Source organism: Sinocyclocheilus rhinocerous, unplaced genomic scaffold (genome assembly GCF_001515625.1).
Source record: "Sinocyclocheilus rhinocerous isolate Xijiao unplaced genomic scaffold, SAMN03320098_v1.1 scaffold451, whole genome shotgun sequence".
Taxonomy (NCBI): Eukaryota; Metazoa; Chordata; class Actinopteri; order Cypriniformes; family Cyprinidae; genus Sinocyclocheilus; species Sinocyclocheilus rhinocerous.
In genome coordinates, this window is record NW_015657491.1 from 820782 (window position 1) to 835385 (window position 14604).

The 14604-nt window shown below is 34.7% G+C and overlaps 1 protein-coding gene across 1 annotated transcript in view; it reads left to right on the forward strand.

Annotated features, from left to right (window-relative positions):
- cabin1 (calcineurin binding protein 1) overlaps positions 1-14604 on the forward strand; it is a 116814-nt gene that overhangs the window by 87042 nt on the left and 15168 nt on the right. The window contains exons 34-35 of the mRNA XM_016528961.1: positions 1155-1889; positions 12579-12653. Of these exons, the coding sequence (XP_016384447.1) occupies positions 1155-1889; positions 12579-12653 (810 nt within the window). The remainder of the gene's footprint in view (positions 1-1154; positions 1890-12578; positions 12654-14604) is intronic.

The window sequence follows — 14604 nt, forward strand, 5'->3', positions numbered from 1 at the left end:
GATCATGTGATCTTTGGTTAGGAGATCTTGTGATGCTTTTTTAAAGCAAAGTTGGGGTTGATTTCGAGTTCACATACAAACATAAATAGAATAGGCTAATTAAATTTGTCTAATTTAATGTAAGACATTATTTTTCGTCAGTGATAGAAATATGATTTAAGACGGTAGTGTAAGCAAGTTTAGTTTGAAAACGTTTAATAGTAAATAAGACACAATTAGACAATATTTGAATAAAATAATAATAGTAATAAATATTTATTTGCAACAACTGATGGAGTGCTGAATGCTGCACGCACGCGCAGCGTTGTCAAGGTAACATTTGGTCAGACATTCCCTTCGTCGAGGGAGTTCCAAACGCTTATACGAGACAGTAATGCCCTGCACCCTTCAAAGAACACACTTCACACTTCGAAGGGAGTAGGGCATAAGGATGTTCACTTCCGTTTGGAATTCGCCCTTTGTTTTCCTTTTTGTTATATGTGTATATATATATATATATTGTTTTGTTTTGTTTTAGAAGATTTTGTTTTCATTGTTGTTTTTCTTGTTTTTTATTTTATTTTGTTTTCTTTTTTAATTTGTTTAGGTTTTTATAAGATTTTACTTTTGTTTTGTTTTTTTGTTTGTGTGTATGTTTGCCTCTTTTTTTAAATGTAACTTTGTTTTTGTGTTTTGCCTTGTTTTGGTTTTAGAAGGTTTTTATTTTACTTTTTTGTTATTTTTTTATTTAATTTAATTTTTTTGTTTGTTTTTGTTTTATATGTGTGTGTGTTTTTTTTTTTATATATGTAAATAGAAGCTGATCAGTGGCCTTGGTAGCATGTTTTTCCTATGGAGACACTGCCATGTTTGGGAACTAAGATCTGACAGCCAAGGATACGCTTATGTTTGTGCTAACACGTTAGTTAATGCCATCCCAACTGCTTGAAGAACAGAGTGATAGCTTCGCTCATCTTCGTGTCTGAGCTTCTTTCTGTAGACATTTTACATTGTGAATTAAACCAGATCCAGTTGTGCAGAAAATTTTCCTTCCTCACTCCTAGTGTCACAGCTTCTTTAGTTTGCACTAATCATAATATATTAGCATACGTCTTGTTTTCTGTCAGCAGAATCAAAATTAGCCATTTTTATATACGTGTCATTCTCTTTCTCAGGTAAGTGATCCCCCTAAACCGTCTGCCACCTCTATGGGTGAAATGACCACTGCGGATGTGTCCAACCAACCTCCTGCTGTGGAGGACCCCAAATGCTCCCACACCACCCAGCCTAAAGCAGGACTCCCCGACACCCCTAAGGACTCAGGAAGTGAGACCGGACCTCCTGGTATGCCTCAGCAATGTTCAGCCACTCTTCAGCTCTCCCTGGAGCCTTTAAATCAGGCGACAGTGTCCGCCGTTCACCCCAGAGAAGGTACTTCAGGACTTATAGAGCCTATGGAGCTTGGCCCGGGATCATGGCCAGGTGCCTCAATATTCAAAGACCCTCAAACACCTGTTGAAACTGGACCACAGGAGCAGGTGGTGGTTAAATCGGCGGCAGAGGAGGCCGATAAGGTCCCAGAGAGCAGTCGGGCGTCGGAGCTGTCACTGGAGGAGTTAAGCATTAGCTCAAAACAGCAGCAGCTACAGAATCAGGTGAACGCAGCTAAAGGAGCACTTAGTATGGTCACAACACCAACAGCCAGCAACCCCACACCTCTAGCCAGTACCCCTGAGGTGGCACTACAGCAGAGACCCAGCAGGAAGAGGAAACTGTTGGATGACGTGGAGTCGGGCAAGACGCTGCTTTTGGATGCGTACAGGGTGTGGCAGCAAGGCCAGAAGGGCATGACCTATGACCTGCGGCGCATCGAGAAGATCATGTCCGAGACCTACATGCTGATCAAGCAGGTGAGAAAAGATGCAAGTGGGACTTGGGGGTGTGTGATATTGACAAAAAATGAAATATCAATTTTTTTTCTGGAATTTTGTTGATCATTTGAAAAAAATCGACATAAATTAACTTTTGCTTAGGGGGTGACATTTGCCACCTCCAGGAGCTTTTTTACTTTTATGATGCTTTTTCTAGCCTAGCCTATGTATGCATCATCTTTTGTCAAATTCTTACATTTAGTCAATAAATTAAGTTTGAATAGTAAGACACTATAGGCTGGTACTAATAAAATGTAATTATTATCAACAAAATTAATTTTTGCAGTGCTAAAGTGGTGCAAAAGCTGCATCTAAAGTGGCATTTAGAGGTATTTACACTGCAATTACAATTGCATAAATAATGCTTTGGGATTAATATTTAAAAATATATGAAAAAAATATATTGAAATAATAATCTTTTTTAAATGAAAGGATACTTTAAGCATGAATCTAAAACCGCCAGTAGGTGGCTGCAAGCCATTGACTTAATGAGTGAGTCGTTGAATCATTCATTCACTTGCTTCATTCGAACAGCTGATTCATTCAGGAACAAATCAAGTGACTTATCTTTATGAATAGATCACTAAAATATTGATTCTTTAAAAAAAATTGATTATTCAGGAAAGAAACACTTCTGTTTGTTGCGTGGCTTTGTTTGAAACTATTTTTGTTGACGAAATATTGCAAAAAAAAAGTCTAAAATTTAACACTATTAACTACTTGTTTATTGAACTGTTATGTAATAATATAACTGGTATAAAAAAAATTTTTTTAATTATGCTATTACTTAAATGTGTAAAATCGGTATCACATTTGCGCTGATAGTGAATGTTTGGACTCTCAATGTGTTTGTTTTTTTGCAAAATAACTGACATACCACATTGTTAAAACAACAATTACAATATTATCGTAGACTATGCATATCGCACATCCCTATTAGGACTGGTTGTTACATTGCCAGTTCTCATTTAAACATAACGTGGCGTGACAGTCGTGACAGAAGGTTAATATACAATCACTGTGACACGGAAATCCCACAACTTTTGTTGAACAAAACAGAGATAAAAGCACTGAGAGGATTTATGAGGGGGAAGTCCGAAAAATCGGATACGCCATGTCATCTGTGTTGTTGTCAGCGAAACATCTCAGGCAATATTTACTTGGTGTCAGCCTCAAGCAAGATAACTTAGAAAATAAAACGTAAGTGTTGTTTTTACATATAAAACGTGCCACCACAATGCTAGGGTATCACTGGTGCTTTTCCAATCTGCGGTTACTAAGGTGTTCTGGGTAATTTTATTTTTGTGTGTGTGTGTGTAGCCCACGCCCAAGTCTATGATATTCTGGTCTCTACATATGACTCAGGTCCTCCTTCGGTGTAAATCTATTTGATTTTAAGTAGCATAAATGGTGCAGGTACTTAAGGATTTGAACAAAACTGCCTAACCCTAAATTTGAGCAATAGTAATATTAATGCTTGCCTTAGCAAAAACAACTAGTAAGTAGTAAGTAATTGTTTTAGTCACAAAGCAGGCTGTAAATAGGGATGCATATTGCGAGTGAGATAGAGCTATACTATGTTATATTATACAGACATTAAGGTATCCCTGGGGAGAGCGAGCGAGGGCCAATTGAATACAAATGGAACTGTGGAAAATTACTGGTGTAGCTAATGATAGTGTAGCACACGAGCTCCATAACATTTGTCATCATAGTGCTGAGTCAAGTATGCTATTGTATAAGAATTCACCAAGAACCAGTGAGGTCTTAAAGGACCGGTTTTTGGCTTTTTATTTCACACTGAACCTCAAATGACTTTGAATACATGATTGTATTAGCATATTGGACACAGTGCTGCGTAGTAACTGATTACATGTAATCTGGATTCCATACTTATAATTAGGTTATATTGCATTTCAAAATACTCATAATCGGGCTACAGTTACTTTTTTTATTGATTGCATTATTACATATTATTTGAACAATAGCAATAAATAATTGAGAATTTATTTATTCCCCCTCATTCTTATTTTTCATCTTTTAAATTTTCATTTTTAAAATAGAATACCATATTTTAGAAAGTCTTCCACCTTTGTGGACATTCACACAAAGACCACTTACTAGTCAGGTAATGAATAATAATAATAATCATTTGACCAATGGCTTTACAAAAATCTGATTTTTTTTCCATTTTAAGTGCTTTCTCTACATTTCAATATTGCATCACCTACTGACGTATTAATTTTATTTGAATTATCACTTGAATTATGACTTATTTTAAAATTATGTATTTTAATTTGACTTTTTTCTGATTTAATTAATTATTATTATTAAAGTATTATTATTATTATTATTATTATAACTTTTCATTAAACTCAGAAACCCCCTGCAGTTTCTTCATGAACCCCAGTTTGGGAAACCTTGATGTAAATAAAAGTGGGAGTATAATTATATTTGTGTGTGTGTGTGTAGAGAGAGAGATTTTTACAGTAAGAAATTAATACTTCAGCAAGGATTCATTAAATTGACCAAAAGTGACAGTAAAAACTCTGCTACAAATTTTTATAAACACATATATATCAAGAATCCGATACTTTCGTGTGACAGATTTTTTTTAAAACATTGTAAAAGTTTTTGTCACATGAAAGTAGCTAACTATTAATTTAATTGAACCTTTAATAGAAATCTTATATGTAAATAATATTTTCAATGTAAATATATTTTATATTAGATCACTTATATATTTTATAAATTATATATAATATGGCAATATTTTTTAAATAATACAAAATTTTACATTGTTACAAAAAAATCTGTTTAAAGTTTTTACTGTTTAAAAAGTTAAAAATCATTAATATATAAATTAAAGTAAATTAAAATATTAAATTAACTTAAATTAAATTAACATGGATTCTTTTGACTTGGGCCAGTAATAGCCATCTAGTACCCATCAAGAAAACCTGTGAACCCCACATACCAGCGTGCTGAAAAAACTTCTGTGCCACCTAGTTATGTTCATAGTGTTTTTAAGCAGAGGAAGCCTGACAGTTCACTTTAGAAATGTGTCTTTGTTTTAAATAACAAAAAACAAGTTATGTCTCGTGCCTTTTCCCCCAATACCATCATCAAGTGTTGAGCTTTGTATTTAATCATGTTAAGGTAAAAAACAAACTAGCAAAGTTGCCATTAAAGTATGTTATTAGTATGAGAGGTTAATGGCTCTAGCTGGCCGTACACACACACACAGCACTCATCTAGTCCATTATCAGCCTCTACCTCTCTAACAGTGTATCACCTCTCATTTCCCCTGCCTGTGTAATTGCATCTGCTCTCTGAGTGAGTGAGTGAGTGAGTGAGTGTGTGTGTGTTTGTCTCAGTACCTGAGTCTAATTGTAGTGCTTGTCTCTGCGTGTGTGTTTATGAATGTTTATGTGTGTGTGTGTATCCTGCGGTTGTTTGTTATGAACCATCTAATTCTCCTAGTGAAGAACAAATCTCTGATTGAGATGACAGTGGAAAGGAGAGAGATTTTAATGTGGCCCCTGGACACTGACTCACTGGTCAAATTGGCCCATCTTTACCTCGCTGATTGAGGAAAGGTTGTACGTGTAAGAATTTAACAATCCGCTTTATTTGGGGCCTACATACATAATGCATGATCAAGATTGGAGAATCGGATTGGATTCGTTTTTTCATGAACTCATTGCAGTGCGTTCTTGAATTTCCTTCCCCGCAAAAGATGCCTTAGAATTAGGCTAAAATGTGGTATCTTAGTAGGCAGCATAATTAAGTTGCCTACATTTTGAACAGGTTTCACACCGGGAGCGTTTTGAGGGGCTATGATAAAGTGCTGCCTCCATAGACCCAGCAGTTATAATCAGTCTCGTAAATGAGGGTAACCACAGTTATAAATGCACAGGAAATGTGAACAGTGAACTCAGTCCAAATTGGCAGTGATTGAACTAGAAATAACGTTCTCACGCTTTATTCACGTAATCATGTAGGCAGATGTTTTTATCACTGGCCTGCAACAGTCATTAGCATTTATGAATGGTGATGTGCTCATTGGTGGTATTTCACTTATTGAGCTTCAGTGGTGATTCAGTTCTACCACACACACACAAAAAAGGCAAATGACTTTACTTTTGTAAATATTCTATCTTGATTTAATTTATGTGTAAAAATGGTGCAATTACATAGAACATACAATTTTTTTTTTTTACCTTTTTCCCCGGATCTGTTAATTTAATAGATTTGGAATAAACTGGAATGCATCTCTTCTTATATATACTGTATATATATATATATATATATACAGTGCCGTGAAAAGGTTTTTGCCCCCTTTCTGGTTTTTTTTTTTTTTTTTTTTTTTTTTCACTTTCTATTAATTCAAAATTCCTGACAAATATAAAAAAAAAATTTAAATGTTAAAAGAGAAAACGGTTATTTTTTTATATATTTTCGATCAAATAAAGACAGGCATTGTTAGCAAAAGAGATTAAAAAAATCCCAAACTTTTGGACGTTAATATACGCTTTTCTACAAGTGCTGTAATGAATCTATCAAATGTTTTGTGTACTTGATGCTGAATTGGACTGAATCACAATTTGTTATTCCATAGTCAAAAATGACTAAAGATCCTGGAAAAGTCCTGGAAAATTCTATGGTCAATATACAGTTTTCTGTTTGCTCCTATAATGAATCTGACTAATGGGCTCAAACTGTGCTGACTTGAGTGAACAATATTGTATGCTAGTGCTTCTTCAAGCAACCCTCTGTGCTTTGATAAATGTTCCTGTTCATTTTCCTTGTATGTATCTCCCAGAATGCCTTCCTCTTTCCCTCTCCACAGAGGAATGAATTAATGTGGGACTTAACCATACTTGCACATGCGAAATGTTAATATGCATTATGTATGATTCCAGTGTTGCAGTTAATTCATATTTCCCAGCAATTCATTGCCCCTTCAATATTTCTCAAGCTCTCATAATATACTTAATGTTTGCTTAATGAAATGTTCGTGTTAATGGATGAGGCCAGAAATGCACTGAAAAGCACATGAATAACAATAGATCTCATTCACTAAGCAGGCATATGCAAACATTTTTACTGTAATAATAAGAATTATTAATGTTATCAATAAATACTGAATTGAAAACATAAGGATTATCTGCTGTTGAGGTTATACACACACACACAAACATACATATATATATATATATATATATATACACATAAACACACACACACACACACACACACACAGATACATACTAAGGGAGCGACAGCAGATTTGACATTCTGACCAATGTAATCAACCAATCAATATTTTTAATGAAATATGTTTTATTTTTATTTATTTGTTTTTTTCTATTGTGGATTTTTTTTCTTTGGCTATTGAAACAAATGGGAATGCAAAAATTATATTTGTTTTAGTTTCTGTTCACCACTATAGAATTTTACCCAAAAATGATGACTGCCACTTCTGAGGACCCTGGAAATGTGAAAAGGGTTGATTTAAAAAAAACTAAAAAAAAAACTTGAAAAATATTCTATTTTATTATTTTAATAGCAGTGAATCAGTTTTGTTTACATGTTTATAAACATTGAAATATATAAATATTTTAAAAACTTCTGTCAAATTAAAGTCATGAACATGCAAAATAAAAAAATAAAAAAACATAGAACCAGAAATGGTATACTAGACAGTACCCCTGAAGTCCCGCATGAGTTGACAGGATTTACTGCGTAATGAAGTTGAGTAGGAACGCCTAATATCAAACAACAGTACAGTAACTTACCAATGGCTGGTGGTTAAATAAATATTGAGTCTTTATAACATGTATTACAGTGCATTATACTCTTTAAGTGTTACCAAAATTAGTTTGTAGAAAATGGATGTTGTAAACCGTACCAAATTACTTCATTGGCTATCAAAGCCACCAGAATGCACTGCATGAGCTTGTGTGGTGTAAACCTACAGCAGCAGTAACTTACAACAGAAAATCTTTTGGTTCATTTGTCTCATCATCATATCTGGACTTGGTCAATTCATGTCAAGTGATCGTGTGCCTTAAAGGTTTTTCCATACTAAATCCACATCACAAACATCCATTTAAGCTCCAGGAAGTCCTGGATTAAGGCTTTTGCAGCAGCTACAAACCCTGAGATTAACCACCATGAAACATCACTCCAGCTCTGCCACTACTTTCTCTAGTAATGTCTGCTGCAGAGATGCAATCATCATAAAGCCGTTGTATGGGTTTATTCTGTGCTGATCATATAGAAGGAACATGGCTGCATCCTGATTTGCATGCTCTGTACTGTGTAGTATGCAATCATTGTGCATTCAAAGTATTACTCCAAGCAGCGTTTCTAACAGAATCTACAGAAATATGCATCTGTTTATGCTATAGGACTAGTATTACCCACAACCCCTTACGTTTTATATATATATATATATATATATATTAATGTAATGTACATTTATGAGACTATACTTTGTGTTTTATTACCTTGGCATAAAATTACAGAAAACAAGTTGGCGCCGCTGCTTGAAAACAACGGCTGAAGAAGTGACTACAAATTTGATGTCTGTCTTTCTTCTCACCAACTTATATGGATAGTTCACCCAAAAATGAACATTTTGTCATCATTTACTCACCCTCAAGTTGTTCCAAACCTGTACGAGTTCCTTTCTTCTGTTGAACACAAAATAAGATATTTTGACGAATGTTGGTAACCAAACAGGTGACGGTAGCCATTGACTTTCTTGTTATTTATTTCCATACTATGGAAGTCAGTGGCTACCGTCAACTCTTTGGTTACCAACAAGTAAATGTAAATGAGTAAATGATGACAGAATTGTCATTTTTGGGTGAACTATTCCTTTAATCAATCTCTCAGTATCTTTGTTGTTATTGTTTTGTTTTGTTTTTAGGGTGTGGAGGAATTTTTTTTTAATCTGAAATATTATTCTTATTAGCTTTATTTGCTTTACTCTACCAAAGAGTGTTCTTTTCTTCTCTAAATGCCTCATCTGTATGCTTGAGTTATTTTGATGTATTAAAAGCAGTCCATGTGTCGAAGGTGCAAGGCAAGTGTGAGATAGGAAATTTAATCACTTAGCTTCTAAGAAATTGATTTGCATTAAATACTTAGAAATGCATCTAGGGGACGTAGTTGTATATCTTAAATGGACACATATGTTGAATATGCATTATGATTGGATGAGATAGAAGCATCCTGGTTTTATTAGGGTATAAATATTGAGTTAAAGTTTTCCTTCTTTTGTCGCAATCTACAGCCAACCCTGAATGACTGTATGAATGTAGACCTTTTCTTGCAAGAAAATAAATCTTCAGAAGACTTTTGTCTCGTACCTTTTTTGAAATGGAAAATTTCCACAACAAGGGCAAATGGGAATGCAGAAATTATATTTGTTGTAGTTTCCATTCACCACTATAGAAGTTTAACTGACTATGATGACTTTTGCTTCTAAGAACCCTTAAAATGTGGAAAGGGTCCAATGAAATGACTGGTTTTCGCCCACAAAAATTTCCCTAACAGTGATAAATGTGACCATCCCTTACGAGGTCTGTGGTATTAAGATGCAGTTACGACAATATGAAGTCTTACAACATACTCAAACGTTTGGACACACCACTAGCTTTGTATCATGATTCTATGAATGTATGAACTTTACTTTTTGTTGACATATACGCAAGTTGTCTACATATAGAAATTGTGCTTACTTATGATTAATTATTATTTTTAATTATTCTGAAATGTGTAAATAATGAAAAATGTATGTATGTGTCCAAACATTTGACTAGTAATGGCGTTTATGCAGTGAACTCATCAGGGTTCTTCATCAGTGGTTGTTGTTTTTAACAGCTCAAACTGTGTGCTGGTGCTGGGAGTGTTGTTTTGTGCATCTGAGTGGTGTGCGGTGTCGAGGTTGTTGTGCAGTGTTTTGAGTCATACGTCTGAAATCTCACACCACACCAACTGGAGGAACAAGTCCTAACATTTAACTCACACATGCACACCAGTAGAAAACTGCACCTATGAACTCTATGCACTGATAGATTAAGTTAAGTTTAGGACGACTTAAAGTGGATCACCGTTAGCATTAGCATGCATGCTAAATGCAAACAGGGTTAGAGGCAGCTACAACCACTTCAGTATAGCTTCCTGATACTTTAGTCAGAGGAATTTCATTATATATATATATATATATATATATATATATATGAATACATATATATGTATTAACGTTTAGCATTAGCAAAGGCGTTGTCGTCTCTTTCTTTTCTTTTTCTCTCCCACACACTTTGAAAAAAGAGAGCACCATACTCTGACTATCTGACAAAACAGACACCAGGGATGCCCAATCTCAGCCGGCTCCTCCGGTTGCCATGACCACAAGCACTCCAGTAGAGGTCTATTTAGGTCATTTTGTTCTATAACCTGTCAGCCTCTGTGTGTCAAATTTGAGAGGATCTAAAAAATCAATAAGAACGTCAGAACTTGTCTAATCAGCCATATTTTAAAGGGCTAGTTCACCAGAAAATGAAACTTCTTGTCATCATCTACTCAGTCATGTTCTAAACTTGTATGACTCCGTGGAAGACATAATAAGAAATTCTAAAAAAAATTTAAAAAAATTAAAATCCTGGCCGCCGGTTTCCATGAAAGTGACTAGGTCTGGGTCCAAAATGACGAAAAATAAAAAAATAAATAGTACATACGACTTGTGTGTTTCTGAAGCAAAATGGTGGTTGGTTTTGTTTATACTGCTTTAAACTAGCATGTTTTATTTATTTGTGTAAGTTCTTGGTGTTTTGTACAGATAGAACTTTGTTGTGGCTTGTTCATTTTCAGGACTTCATAACAACATCTGCACATTTTGGCATTTGGCATTTGGCGCTGGTAGCGATTCTTTGTTCCTACTGCGTCCTCTCGGGACCTCTGCCTGTGTTTGTGTATGTGTATGTACACTGCTTTTTATTCCATATTTGTAGATGATCTGATTAAGGTCCTTTTATTAGCGTGGGTCTCTTCTTCCAGAAATCATCATCAACTGATTTCTGAGAGCTTTTCTGGCAGGTTACTTGGCTTTCACAAGCACACTGGCTAATGAGCGATAGGACTGTTTCTGGGGGTTGTTTTCTGGAGTAGACTTCATGTTTGCCTTCAGAATTCAATGAGATGTTCATTAACGCTCTTTGTAAAGTCAGGCTCTTTTTTGGTGCTTTAGGTACCAAGTATTAGTATTGGCTAGTTTTAATAAGATTAAAGAAGAGTTAAGTTGGGTTGTTCAACCAAAAATGATAGTTCGTCAGTTTAGTCATCGTCATCCATATGCGCCTTTGGTGTTTATATGACAGTAGAGAAGAGCTGGGTGATAGATACTCTAAATTTTTCTATTTGGATTAAAAATATATATTTATTTACTTTTTTTTTTTCACATCCTGCACAGTGTTGTCCAATGAAACAATGTTTAAAGGTAATGAAAACAAATTTAGTGAAAGTAACCATGAATGCTATGCTATATATATTATGTGCAAAACAGGGGCTAAAAGCACATTACATTCTAACATTGTAACATTATAATCTAAAAACAATGCTATTTAAAGCAGAAGTTAAGTTCACTAAACTAAAAATGAATAGAAATAAAAACAAAAGCACAGGTTAATTGCATTGTATTTTGATTACCCCATTACATTAGTCACTTTACAGTTACTGCTATCATAAAACACACTTAGCCTACTTTGGGGTTTAAAATTCTACACATGGCACATTTATTGTCCAACTCCAAATATTTTAGTAAAATGTATATTTTAGGCGGCACTCGTTCACTGAAAGCTGTGAAGTTTAGCGGAGAATTGCATACAGTAGGCTCGTACACTCCTGACAGCAAAATGGAAATATTTCCACGACTTAGACTTGGATGAAATGTAAGTTATGCACTGAGGAAAACAGCACATCTCAAACGCATTAAACAGCACAAGTAGTCTCTCTGTCAGCAGCACATGAGTCTGTCGGAGCATCTGACGTTGCGAGCCGCTTTAAACTATACGTGTTAACTATATCTTACCAGTTATTTTAAAGCCCTTAATATAAGCATGTCTCATGTTTAGGACAAATTGGATTATGCACTTTCCCCGCAGCAGCTCACTCTGCGTCCTCTGCTATTATTCAGATGCTCTCGTATCAAACTACTGTATGTTGAGGCAGTATAGCCTCATACTATGTCGCTTATAAAAAATATATCGATATATACTCGATATACCACCCAGCCCTACAGTAGAGTATCTAATCGGTACATTAATTCACTAATTATTCTTTTGCAAAGTCATGAAGAACAAATAAAGTTCAAAGTTAACACTGACTAATCGAATGACAGAAATTGACTGCTTTTACATGACACAACAACAGCCGAGGAGGAGACACTAGGCCTTTTATACGATTCAGAGTTTCCGAATTATTGTGTGAATGGTTGTTCTGGTCTAAATTAGTGTAAACATGACATGAAACAGCATTAAAACACCTAATATGTGATGATAACCAAGTCAGCTCAAGAGGCTGTTTTTGTACTGTTGTGTCTGATTATGATATCTAACTCTATTAATGTTATTTCTCATACTTTCTGTCTCTCTGTAGGTGGATGAGGACGTAGCATTGGATCAAGCTGTTAAGTTCTGCCAGATTCAGATGGCGACGTCGGCACAAAGACAGGTAGGACACACAGACTCTCTCTGTCTCACAGCAGGAAATAACACCGGCTGCTTTTCCCTCTGGAATGCAAATCCAATATTCTCTCCTCTGCTCACTCTGTTGGAAACACAGCAGACGCACTGGATGTGTTCACATTTGGCTGTGGTGCCTCCCCCTCTGCTACCCCTTTCTCTCTCGTTTTAGGTTTCTCTCTCCCATCCCTCCCACACGCACACTCTGTGTCTTTTCTGTGCCATTTATGAGAAGCACTAATTATGTACCTTTTGCTAGTATCCCTCCTTCCCTCTCACTGTTCAAATAATGAAAACTTCTGTTGAGCTGCACAAAGAGAGAAACAGCGGCTGTGTTTGGTAAGGAATAGTTACTGCATACTGACTACACACAAAATACTAACTACTATTAAAAAATGGCTTGCACAACTGTATGTCGTATGCAAACTAAACATTCAAAAATTCAATTCAATTCAAGTTTATTTGTATAGCGCTTTTCACGATACAAATTGTTGCAAAGCAACTTTACAGAAAATTAAGTTTCTACAATATTTAGTGGTAGCTTATCAGTGGTGACTGTCAGTTAATGTACATATGGCAGAAATGTACGGAAAAATCAATTAAAGACGTAATCAAACAAACGATGAACACTACTAACAGCTAAAAACAGAAACAAATAAAAATAGAGACATTATTTAGCATAGCTGCAAATATTAAATATTAAAACGCATATGGTTTGTTGAATGGAAATTCTTGGCACAAAACTGTTAATTATGGATACATGTGACAAAAATATATTAGCCTTTGTTTGTTTTTATATAATACTAATAAGTTAATATGATATTATATTTATGTTTATTAATATATTAGAATGTTATTCTATGAATATATAGTTTCTGGTAATGTTTATATTATTCTTTTAATATATTTGTATATTAAAATGTTTTACATTTTTTCTGTTTTAATCTTTCTGAGGACATTAGTTTTTTAATTAGTCATAAAAAGATGTTAAAAATATTGGTCAATAATGCTTCCAGTTCATTCAATACATTGAAGATTATGTTAAGTGTTCACTAAATTTCAGTTTTGGACATTGCACTGCTGTGTATAAAAATGACAGTAAACCTGAATTTGTCTTGTTGGATAATAATACAAGTTTGGGGTCAGTAACATTTTTTTAAAGAAATGGATACTTTTATGAATGTCCTTTTAGGGCGCATTAATATTATCAAAAGTCACAGTAAAGACATTTATAATGTTACAGACTATTTCTATTTTAAATAAATGATGTTCTTTTAAACTTTCTATTCATTAAAGAATACTGAAAAATTTAACTGTTTTTGACACATTTTTGATAATTGTCATAAATGTTTCTTGCGCATCAAATCATCATATTAGAATGATTTCTGAAGATCATGTGACGCTGAAGACTGGAGTAATGATGCTGAAAATTCAGCTTTACATCACAGTAATAAATTACATTTTACAATATATTCAAATAGAAACCAGTTATTTTAAATTGTAATAAAATTTCACAAGAATACAGTTTTAACATTTATTTTTGATCAAATAGATGCATCTCTGGTGAGTATGAGACTTTCAAAGCAAAAACTTGTGTATGCCAGATTAGCACAGCTTGACTGTTGTAACAATAGTTGTAACTGTAGTATTTCAGTAAAAACTGAGGTTACCAGGTACATTATCATACGTGTATGGCATTCCAAACAGAGCGTGTCGACTGGGTTTTCTTCAGAGAGACAATCATACAGGTATGCCTGATGTTCAGCTCTCATTCGCTCCTGTATGAGAGCGTTCTCTCTTTTTATTAGCCAATCATTATTAGTGTGCTGAAACTAGTCTGAGCAAAACATATAAGAGCCCCTGCTGTGCGTCTCATCTCTCTCTCTCTATCTTTTACTCTCTCCATCTCTCACCCACTCAACCCGCCCCCCCCCCCCCCC